The 11711-nt window shown below is 52.4% G+C and overlaps 1 protein-coding gene across 1 annotated transcript in view; it reads left to right on the forward strand.

Annotated features, from left to right (window-relative positions):
- Window positions 1-11711, forward strand: part of camkmt (calmodulin-lysine N-methyltransferase) — a 109912-nt gene that overhangs the window by 902 nt on the left and 97299 nt on the right. Inside the window, 2 exon segments of the mRNA XM_061228235.1 lie at window positions 1360-1538; window positions 3103-3167. Coding sequence (XP_061084219.1) covers window positions 1360-1538; window positions 3103-3167 — 244 coding nt within the window.

Raw genomic sequence — 11711 nt, forward strand, 5'->3', positions numbered from 1 at the left:
AGTGTCATCGTGGAGGCAATAGCGATATGATGGAGCATAATAATGTGAGTGATGGCGTTGAGTTTATGATAATACCACATTTGACACAGCAACAGGAGACGTCTTGTGGATGCTGATACCTGTTGTACAGCCCAGCGCAGCTGCGAGTTGTCCCAGATTCGTGCCTGGAGCCCGGCGGGTACCGTGTCTGCTAGACGTGATGCGGTATTACCCCGCAATTGAACGTGAGCTGGTCTCAAAAGTATCAGGGGCACACATCCTATTAAAATCGAACGAGCCCTTTCCTCCCACGAGACGTGCTAAAAATAGCGCACGCTGCATTAATGAGGGAGGACGAGAGGAGGCTTGCCCATACATGGAGGGTGCCGCTGATGTGTCTGAAGTCTCGCTTTCTCTTCCCTCACTACTTATTATTTCATGGAATGGTTCCCACCTCCCCCTTTCCAAAAATTGCCTGTATGAATTGCCAATCTGCAGGGCAGCGTGCAGCATAGCCTCGTGGCTAAGGTGCTGGACTGGGACCTGGAAGGTTGCTGGTTCAAGCCCTGATGCCCCATTGCATTGCCCTTGGGCCTTAACCCCCACATTGCTCCAGGGTGGATTAGCTTAGTCAAATCAACTGCAAGTCGCTTTGCATAAAAGCGTCAGCCAAATGACTGTAATGTAATATCTGCTGGTCAAATGCTGTCTCCGGCTCCCTGGCTGTGTGTGTGTTAATTTAGCAGTAGCAGGTCTAAATGTAAGGCCGTCTCTGAACAGGCATCTCTCACAGTGGAACTGGAGCAGCTTGACCACATTGTATAATGTTAAAGGCATCTTACGTAACTGGATGTTTTGCAGTCTGTCTGAGTTTCCATCTGCGGCAGTGTTTTATTTCACGGCGATGTTGTGTGTTCAGACACGGGGGGGCTGTGCTTGCACGGATGAGGATTTGTTAAGGCGGGTTGGAGTAGAATATTATTTAGGCTGCTTGTGTACAGGCATAAGTGTGATTTTGTGCACTCTTGGTGGAGAAGTTGTGATGATATCTGTTCAGGTGCAGGTGTGATTTAGTGTGCTTGGTTACAGGTGGAGGTGTGATGTAGTGCGCTTGTAGAGGAGAATGTCTGATATTATGCGGTCAGGTACAGGTGCAGTGGAGGTGTATTTCTGGCTGCACGGTTACAGGTGGGGGTATGATTTTGTACTCGTAGAGGGAAAAGGTGTGGTGTTATCTGTTCAGGTACACGTGTAGTAGAGGTGTATTGTATGCTGCATGGTTGCCGCAGGTGGAGGTGAGCGCAGGTGGGGGTGAGCGCAGGTGGAGGTGAGCGCAGGTGGAGTGAATCTCTGGGGCCGTGTGTGTCTCCCGGGACGCAGGTGCTGAAGCAGAAGCCATTGGACAGCGAGGAGGTCCAGCGGGTGTCCGTCCGCAGGTTCTCGTCCTTTAACCTGTTCTCCAGGACCAGACTCACCGCCTTGGAGCCCGACGACCCCTCCGACGGGGACTGGGTTGAGTACAGAAGTGCCTCTTTCCCACAGTACAGTGCCTTACTCAGGTGAGTCCCCACCACCCCCGAAAACCACCACCATGAACCTGGGCTCAGAACCTGGGCTCAGAACCTGGGCTCAGAACCTGGGCTCAGAACCTGGGCTCAGAACCTGGGCTCAGAACCTGGGCTCAGAACCTGGGCTCAGAACCTGGTTTTCAGCTTCAGTGTGCTCAGAGAAGCCACCACATGCTATCAGTAACCTGTGTACCAGTCTGCTCACCACAGTGAAAACTACGGATAATTAAGTTGCTTATAACACATTAGCTCCACCCGTTCGGAGGTCATGAAGCCTCATTCTCCTATCGGCAAATCACAACGCATGATGTGACAGTGACATCACCAAGACAAGGTTCTGGGCCTTGGGCTGTAAGCAGCTGCTGACAGCAGGTCTTCTGGAGCGGCTCTCCTGGGACTGATGCACTAGAGCAGTGGTTCACACCCCTGATTCTGGCCACAGTGCCTGCTGGTCTCTGTTTTCACCTTGAAATCACTTGACTCATTTGGACCCAGTAAATCTGGTGACATGGATTAGCTATGCCATTAACTAACGTGCTTGTTAACATGAATTAATGATGGACACATACAGTAATTAAGCATGCAATTAACTTTTCATTAGTCAGTAGTTAACAAATACATTAAGTAATGTATTGGTTACATGATTATTTATACATCAGCAAAAAAGGATAAACTTAGAATTTAACAAATACATTAACTGTTTTTTTATTTCAGTACGAATTGGCATTAATTGATGTAGTTGGCCGCACAATTCAATGATGTACACTTATGTGTAACTGTGGTTGACATTGTTTCATGATTGTACAGTATAGATGTAGGTACATGCACTGACACACAGGGGCACATGCACAGACACAAAGGGTACGTGCTCAGACACTCAGGGAATGTGCACTGACACACAGGGACACATGCACTGACACACAGGGTACATGCACAGACACAGGGTAGGGGCAGAGACACGGGGACATATGCACTGACACAGGGATACATGCACTGACACACAGGGTAGGGGCAGAGACACACAGGGTACATGCACAGACACTCAGGGTACGGACACACACACACACACACTCACACACACACACACACACACACACACACACACACACACACACAGCAGGAACGTGCACAGACACTCAGGGACGCTGTCTCAGTTAATTTGTGTTTCAGTGTCAGTGTGTCAGTCAAGGCTCTCACTCCCTGTGCTTGTCTGGTTCCCTCTCTACTCTCACTCCCTCTGCTGGCCGGTACACAGATCGACACAGACACGGCACGCACAGAGCTAACGGCGTCTCTAACCGGCACACACACACACACATACAGACACACATGCTGAAGCAATCGCATTTACACACACACACACACACACACACACACTGAAGCTTTCGCATTTACACACACTCATATACACACACACACACACACACAGAAGCTTTCGCATTTACACACACTCATACACACACACACTCACTTAAGCATTCCCATTTACTTGCCTACACACACATACACACGTTCCCGTATTTGATTTGGTTTCTCCACCCTTTGTTGCCTACAGAGATAACCTCGGACCAATGAGAGTGGATGAGGTCCTCAACAGTTTCGACAACACCGGGAATGTCTGTGAGTGCCTGCATATGTTTGTCCGTCGGGGAGAGGGGGTGCGGGCTGGGGGCAGCCTCTCTGTGAGAGACATGCCGCTATCGCTCTCTATACTGCTGCGTGTGATTGGTCCGCTGCTGACCGTGTGTGTAACACAGCGTCTCTGCGTGTGTCTGTCTGTGACAGCAGTCCCCTGTGACTGCTTGTAGCCCCACGTCTATGTAGGCGACATTGGCTCAGGAGGTAAGAGCAGTCGACTGGCAGTCGGAGGGTTGCCGGTTCGGTCCCCCGCCCTGGGTGTGTCGTAGTGTCCCTGAGCAAGACGCTGAGCTGGTTGGTGCCTTGCATGGCAGCCTTTCTTTGTTGGTGTGTGTGTGTGTGTGTGTGTGTGTGTGTGTGTGTGTGTGTGAGGCGTTAATTGTAAAGCTAAAGGGTACTTTACTAAATGGTAAATGGACTGCATGTAAGTACCGTTTTTATCCCAAGCGCGATATAAATACAGTGCGTGGACCATTTTGTCCATTTACGTGTGTGTGACTGTAACTGTGGATTTATATGCGGGCCTGTGTGTGTGTGACTGTGAGTGTGTGTGGCTCTGTGTGTGTATGCAACCATGACTACAGTTCTGTGTGTGTGTGTGACTGTGAGTCTGCGTGGCTTTGTGTGTGTACGTAACCATGACTACAGTTCTGTAACTGTGGATGTATGTGAGCCTGTGTGTGTGTGAGTCTGTGTGTGTGTGAGTCTGTGAGTCTGTGAGTCTGTGTGTGTCTGTGTGTGTGTGTGTGTGTGTCTGTGTGTGCGACTGTGAGTGTGTGACAGTGGCTGCAGTCTTCTGTGACTGTGTCTGACCACAGTGACTGAGAGTGTGTTGCTGTGGCGTCTCAGAGCTCCAGCAGCTGGCAGCAGTGCGCAGCTCATCAGCCGTGCAGCGGGAGGCTGTGCTGTATCTGCACACTGGACAGGTGAGCTGCAGCACTGCTGCAGTGTTACCCACCCAGCACAGGAGGTTCTTATAGAGAGAGGTCCAACACGCAGCACACCGGTCTGGTGTTTGGTAGTAGTTTGGGTGCTGGTAATGCCGGGGTAGGCGAAGTTCTGGGAGACACTACACACACACACACACACACACACACACACACACACTACTCCTGCACGCCTGCAGTGGGCAGCGAGGGACGAGACCTCCCCGGCTCTCGGCACGGCGAGTTTCCCCTGAATAAGTAAACAGGAGTGTGAGTTAAAAGTTGTGTGCCGCCGGGGGCCGACCTCGGCGGGGCGCCTCGCGCCATTTTACCAAATGCCATTAATCCCAGTTTTACTGGAGCCGGAGTCACGGGGTCATGAATAAGGGATGCGCTCCCGCGGCCTCACGGACGGGTCCCGGCGTGGGACGGTGCGCCCCCCGCGGGGCGAGCGGAGCGTGTCATCGGGCCGCGCCGTGTCGTCCGGGGCCCGCCGGAGCGCCAGGCTCCCCGGCCGCCATTAGCATCGATATTGCGTCCGCTTGTTATTCCACCGACTCCCGGGGACCCCGCGTACTCGCCGACCGGAAACCGAAGGCAGATGAAAGCCACACTGTGTGATTCCAGGGTTCTGATTTCCCTCTGCAGTCCGAGGGGAAGGGGGGGAGCTGGGAGTCGGGGGGTTTTTTCGGACGGTAAACGGAGCGGGGAGGCGAGACCCGTCCGCGACCGCGAGGTTGTCTTTCGGGAGAGGTGGCGCTACGGGGGCGGAAGCTCGGTGAGGCGTGTGCTGGGGTGGGGGCCCGTTACACGCTGTTACACCACCGCTCAATTCCTAACACCTCACACGCCCGCTTGTGAGGGATCCAGAGAGAGCTCAACCAGGGCCCTTCAGCTCTACTGAGACTCCATTTCACTTTCACAATTATGACTCTGATTTTATTTCCTTGTTACACTGTGGTTGTGAAGCACTGGACTGAAGCAGGGGGTCTTTGGAAGAAACAGACAGCGGCAGCCTGTGAGGGCTGGGAGAAAGGGTGGGGACTGGATCGGGGACAGGGCCTCAGACAGAGTTTTGGAGGAGGTCCTCGTGGAGAGAGGGTCCCATCCCATGCGGACGGGGCCCCGGTGTGGATGGTCTGCAGGAGGCAGGACGAGGGCCTGGGGTCGGCCTCTCCTGGAGGAATTTGGCGAGCCCCTCTCCGTGACCCCGCGGGACGCCTGACCGGACCCTGACTCCCAGCAGGGCCGGGGCCGGTCGAGGGGGGCAGGGCCGCTCCTCAGCGCTGGGATAACAGCGCAGATAAATATCTGGAACCTGGGGCGCGGGGGCAGATTAGCCGGCGGAGGGGGTCGCCCGCCCCAGCCCCCGCTCCCGTCCGAGAGGGGTCAGCGCCCCGCCTTTCAAGCCCTCCTTTCAACCACCTAATCGATCTCACGCATTGGTAGTCCCAAAATATCCCCCAGAATCCCCGGGCCAATCCGGCCCATTGTCTCCGGAGAAAAACTCCTCCGGGCCCCTGAAGAACTACCTGCCCCCTCCCGACACGTCCCAAATCCCCCCCTAATGACGGTACAAGCCCCCAAGCCGAGGTGTCCCATTCTCCCGCGGACCCTTCCCCAATAACGGGCCGGCGCGGCGGGTGGATTAGGGGGGGGGAACGCGCGGATTAGGGTAATCCACACTCCGGAGGCCAGGGGGAGGCATTCTGCGGCTCTCAGGGACAGGTTTGTGGGTTTAGCCAAACGGATGGAGACGGCAGCGTTTTTGTAGCGGTGCTGGTTACGGTCGTGTTGGGGGTCACGCGTTAGGATCAGCCTGTGTCCCATAGTTCCCATCATGCCCCTCTCTCTCTTTATGCCCTCCCTGGCACTGCTTCCCTCAGGCTCAAGGTCAAAGGTGGTGGGGCAGGTTCCCTGTTCTTCCTGCTTTACCAAGATGTTAAAAACACTCAAAAACCCAAAAATAGCTATCTGGCCATGTGGATACTTCTGAAAATTCGGTATGAAATATACTGGAATATCTTGACTTTTTGGAAAAATATAATTTGTGTTTCACGGTAATATATTTTTGAAAAAAATATGCTGTGGTTTCTGAAAACATCAATAAGCTTGGTATTGCTCATATATTGTGAATTGTTGCAATATCCTATTCCTGATCGTAAAATAATATATTTTATTTTAATATATTGCCGGTATGTTCCATTTCTGTGAGGGCGGGAATCTAGCAGGCACGTGAAAGTAAATCTGGCTATTTTTCCGGTTGATCAATGTATTTCGAGATTTTGACATTTGTCTCCTACTTTCCTAAATAAGCACAGTAACTGAGATGAAGCTTCCAGCATAAAGGAGAAAAAACACTTAATAATAATTTTCCCGTTGCGCTTGATAAACCCGTATTTCTCCTGCTGGAATTGTTACCGGCTACAGCTCCTGTTTTTCCGTGCGCCTCGGTAGCGCTGCGGCTCCTTGCGTTTCTCCCGGTGAAACATGACTGTCAGCGCGAGCGCTGTTTTCACTGACGCCGAGGCGCTTTAACGAGCGGAGACGTCTGATTTCCTCTCTTGGGCAGGAGTTCTAATTACTGCAGCGTTATTGTGGACTTGAGTGAGAGGCGCGAGCCTTTCTGTACAGTCTCTTTATTCTGTTACTGTCACAATCATCATCATAATTACAGTGCTGACCTCTTATTTCTGTGGTTAAAATGTGAGCGTGTACTGCTAGATAAGTACTTATGTGCTACGCTCTGCAATATTTCCTCTGTGTATTTAATAACGAGGGCGAGAGCGAGGGAGAGGCGGAGAAGGGAGAGAGAGGGCAGGGAAAGAGAAAGACGGAAAACGCTGAGGAAAATATCATGTTTACGTGTGTTCCAGCCTTGGCCACTAGGGGCGCACCGACCCCATTTTCTCCTCCGCCAACCTGTGGCAGGCCCAGGAGCGATGCATTCCAGAGGGCCGCAGGAGGTGTGTGTGTGTGTGTGTGTGTGTGTGTGTGTGTGTGTGTGAAGAGATGCCCCCTGCGGCCCTGTCGTGCACCCACACCCACCCCCCGATCCCCCCCCCCCCCCCCCCTCCCCCTGTTTGCATCATTATGCTAATTTAAAAGTCAAAGAATGCTAATTATATCCCGTTAGACAATGGCTCTACACCAGAGCCCTGCCAGGTCTCCAGGGCCCATAACTCTGTCAGCCTCTGTTGACTCTTTAACTTTTGTGTCGGTGACAGTTAATTAGCGGTCCCCCTGCGCTCTGTTTACTGTGCCAGGCCCGTAACGAGCCCCAGACCTCCTCGCCTGGCCCTCCTGCGCCAGCCGAACTGCTGAGCAGCGCCCTTCCGGCACGTTCCGTTTACTGCCCGCGCGTCCCACAGTTTAAAATAGGCGCTGCGCTTTAGCTCCTCCACGATTAACGTCTTATTTGAGTCCGTGAAGGACGGCAAGTCAGGCAAGTAGTTTATGCACTGTACACTTGTGTCCGAATCGGCAGACCCACCCAAAATTATTCACACTCCCTGATAAAAATAATAATAAGAAGAAAATTATTAATGATAAAATGTTAACAAATAAAATCAGTAATACATGGGCTGAGCGGTATTGTAATTCTCAAATGTTGAACGTTTTCTGCTTATGTAACACTCAACCAAAATAACACTTCTACTGAAATAATTTATTATTCAACATTTATTTTCTAAATATATAAATAGCGCCAATATTCACACCTCTGTTTTCAGTACTTTTTGCACCTTCCCTCGCAAGAATACTGTTTTCTTCGATAATGTTTCATGAGGTTGGGGAACATATTGAGTGGGGACCTTTGACCACTGCTTGCTACAGAATCTTGAAGATCCTTCCGTCTGTGTTGTTCGATTGCCCTCTTCAAGTCAAGTCACAAATTTTCAATTGGCTTAAAGCCTGGAGACTTCGACGGCCATTGCAAAACAGTACTTTAGTTTGTCGTCATGTCTTGGTTGATTTTCAGATTTGCTTTCGGAATTGGAACGACTTTCAAGTGAATTTTTTATTTTATTTAGATATTAAGTCAGTGTTAAATGTCATGATCATAATCTACACCCTGGCTTGTTATGTATCATTTTGACCATTGGAAAGCGATGATGAGGTGGATTGGGCAGGTCCCTTAGCTGTGGTGCGGTGTGCAGATGGGCCCTCGTTCAGATGTGAACGGCTCTCACGGGCGTAAGCCGTGTCCTGTTGTTTCTGACAGGGGGACAGGACGTTTGTCTTGGGCTGTGGGTGACCAGGTGGATGAGCAGTGCATGCTGTGTGTGAACTACAGATTTACTACAGTAAACACATCCCGCTGTGACACCGTCTGTGTGTGCTCATAGGCTGAGCCTCTGTGGAGAGAAGGGATGAGACCTGTCTCTGGTGTGTGTGTGTGTGTGTGTGTGCGCATGTGTTTGTGTTTGTGTGCACATGTGTGTTTGTGTCTGTGTGTGTGTACATGCGTATCTTTGCATGTGTGTGTATATCTGCGTGTGTGTGTGTTTCTGTGTGTGTGTGTATCTACGTATGTGCGTATCTGTGCGTATCAGTGCGTATCTGTGCGTATCAGTGCGTATCAGTGTGTATCAGTGTGTGTGTGTGTGTGTGTGTGTGTGTGTGTGTATCTATGTATGTGCGTATCTGTGCGTATCAGTGCGTATCAGTGTGTATCTGTGCATATCAGTGCGTATGAGTGTGTGTGTGTGTGTGTGTGTGTGTGTGTATCTGTGTGTGTGTGTGTGTATCTGTGCGTATCAGTGCGTATCAGTGTATGTGTGTATCTGCGTACGCGTGTGCATGTGTGTATCTGTGCATATCAGTGCGTATGAGTGTGTGTGTGTGTGTGTGTGTGTGTGTGTATCTACGTACGCGTGTGCATGTGTGTATCTGTGCGTATCTGTGCGTATCAGTGTGTGTGTGTGTGTGTGTGTATCTGCGTGTATCCGCTCCAGTCTGCAGATACAGAGTGTGTTGTATCCCCGGGCCCAGCCTGGCCCATTGTTTTAGGTGTTGATGCAGATTTGCGGTGCGGGGGGGGGAGCCCTGGGGGGGGGGGGGGGGCTGTGTGCTGATGTAATTGAAGGTAATTGGTCCCATGGCTACGCTCCACACCCTGAGGGACCGATGTTTACTGTGTATTCTATCATGTAAACGCTCGGTTCAGCGCTGTGAAACACACAGGGCAAACACGCTCTCCACAGCCTGCACCTTGGGCTGCGTTTGGGGGCTGATGGAGGGGGAGAGAGGGGGGGGAGGCAGGGAGGGAGTGGGCGATTATTCCCCTCTGAATGCTTTGGCTACACTGTAGAAGTAAATGAGCAGGGAAAGGAATGCTAGCGGGGGTGACCGAGACCCGCTTCCTGGGGGCTGTGAGCCCGGATTAGGCAGGAAATGAAGTTTTTCACAGAGAGAGAGAGAGAGAGAGAGAAGGAGGGGAGGGAGGGAAGGAGAGAGGGAGGCAGGGACGGAGGGAGGGAAGGAGAGAGGGAGCGCACCGCATTGTGAGCTGGTTAATACCGTGGTAATTACAAAGAAATATTTGAGCGGCCAGGTTTCTTTTTTTTTTTTTTTTTTCTCCGTCTCCTTTCTCTTCTTTCTTTGACGAAAAGGTTTCCTCCTATCGCAGGAAAGACGACTGCAGGAAGGGAAAAAAAGCGAGTGAGAGAGACAGAGAGAGAAAAGAAACAGAAGTAAGGAAGGAGACCTCCCGAAGCAGGGGCCCTGGCTCTTTTTTTCTCCGCCCGATGAGTTAATGCATTTCTCTTTTATCCACACCTGCCGCAGAACGGACTGGCTCCATATCAGATCCGCTTTTTAGGAAACTGAAGCTTCCGCGCGCCCGCCCCCTCCGCCTCCCTCAACCAGCGTGGCGCACGGTCGCGGGAGTGGTTGTCCCCAGCGTGCGGTTAGTTTTACCGACCGCAAGTTCGCCTTCCGTGTGTGGTGATTTAGTGACCAGACCCGGTTACCTTTTCACCCTCGGTTTGAAAGAGTGTCGCAAAGACGGCCCCTGTATACAGCCAGAAACACTTCAGCTGTCAGCTGTTAACCGGTAGCGCTGTCAGACGTAGTGTCAGATAGATAGATGGATTCAAAATGCTTTACAGACCTGGGTGATGCAATGGCAGCCATTTTGTGCCGGAACGCTCACCACACACCAGCTGAGGTAGAGAGAGAGGGAGAGAACAATGTTTTTGCCAATTAGTTCAGGGAATGATTAGGTGGCAGATTGAAAGAGCCGGGGTTGGGAATTTAGCCAGGACACCGGGGAACCCCCTCTTGGTGAAGAGGGTCATGGGATCTTTAATGACCGCGGTGAGTCAGTACCTCGGTTGAATATTGCACATTCACGCGTTCGCTCTTTCGGTCAATAAGAGCGACTGAAGGAACTGTGCTGTTCGTAACGGGCCCTTGTGTCCGTGGCGTCCGGCAGGGCCTCATCCGCTCCTCCCCGGCTGGCGTCTGAGTTCATGTTTGGTGGCTCGCGGTGGTTTGAGGAGCCGGGTGTTCGTGCGGTCCTTGTTCGTGCTGTCCTTGTTCGTGCTGTCCTTGTTCGTGCGGTCCGTGTTGGTGCGGTCCGTGTTGGTGCGGTCCGTGTTGGTGCGGTCCGTGTTGGTGCGGTCCGTGTTCGTACGGTCGTGTTGGTGCGGTCCGTGTTGGTGCGGTCCGTGTTCGTGCGGTCCGTGTTGGTGCGGTCCGTGTTGGTGCGGTCCGTGTTCGTGCGGTCGTGTTCGTGCGGTCGTGTGCTCACCGCTGCGTGTGCTGCAGCTGTAATGCATCGCAGTAGGACGTCGTTCTGTCGCCAGGGCGATCACGACTCGTAAGATCTGGTAACGCCACCTTCGGACCGTTTCCGTTCTCCCGGCGCACGGACGCCGTCGTTTCCGTTCCCCTCGGTTACCGGCGCCGTGACGTCGCCCGTGTCCCGCGCTGCGGGGAGCGGCGTGTGTGTGGACTCCCCCGTGTCATATCAAACACGCCGGACTGCGGTGGAGAGAGAGGTGAAAACTGAAGCGCAGGTCGTCTGCTCCTCCAGGCCGGGGGGAGAGAGGGCGCTGAGTGCAGGAGGGTGGCACACCGGGGCAGGGTCTGGGCCTGACGGCAGAGACAGGAAAGGGGACGATGCGGTGGAACAGACGGAGAGGATGAACAGCTGGCAGTGGAACAAAGATGCACGACAGAGCGGAGGCCCCAATGAAACGGTCTGGGCTGAGTGATGAATCAGGAGAGCCAGAGATCTTAACAGACAGTGAGTGAGTGTTTGTGTGTGTTTGTGTGTGTGTGTGTGCGTGTGTGTGTGTGTGTGTGCGTGTGTGCGTGTGTGCGTGTGTGTGCGTGTGTGTGCGTGTGTGTGAGTGTGAGTGTGTGTGAGAGAGTGTGAGAGAGTGTGAGAGAGTGTGGGAGAGTGTGAGAGAGTGTGAGAGAGTGTGAGAGAGTGTGAGAGAGTGGGAGAGTGTGGGAGACTGACTGACTGAGAATTATTGAGTGTGTGAGTGTGTGAGTGTGTGAGTGTGTGAGTGTGTGAGTGTGTGAGTGTGTGAGTGTGTGTGCGTGTGTGCGTGTGTGCTGTAATGACAGTGAAGGACTCTGTGTTTGT

This window comes from Conger conger, chromosome 18 (genome assembly GCF_963514075.1).
Source record: "Conger conger chromosome 18, fConCon1.1, whole genome shotgun sequence".
NCBI classification, from domain to species: Eukaryota; Metazoa; Chordata; class Actinopteri; order Anguilliformes; family Congridae; genus Conger; species Conger conger.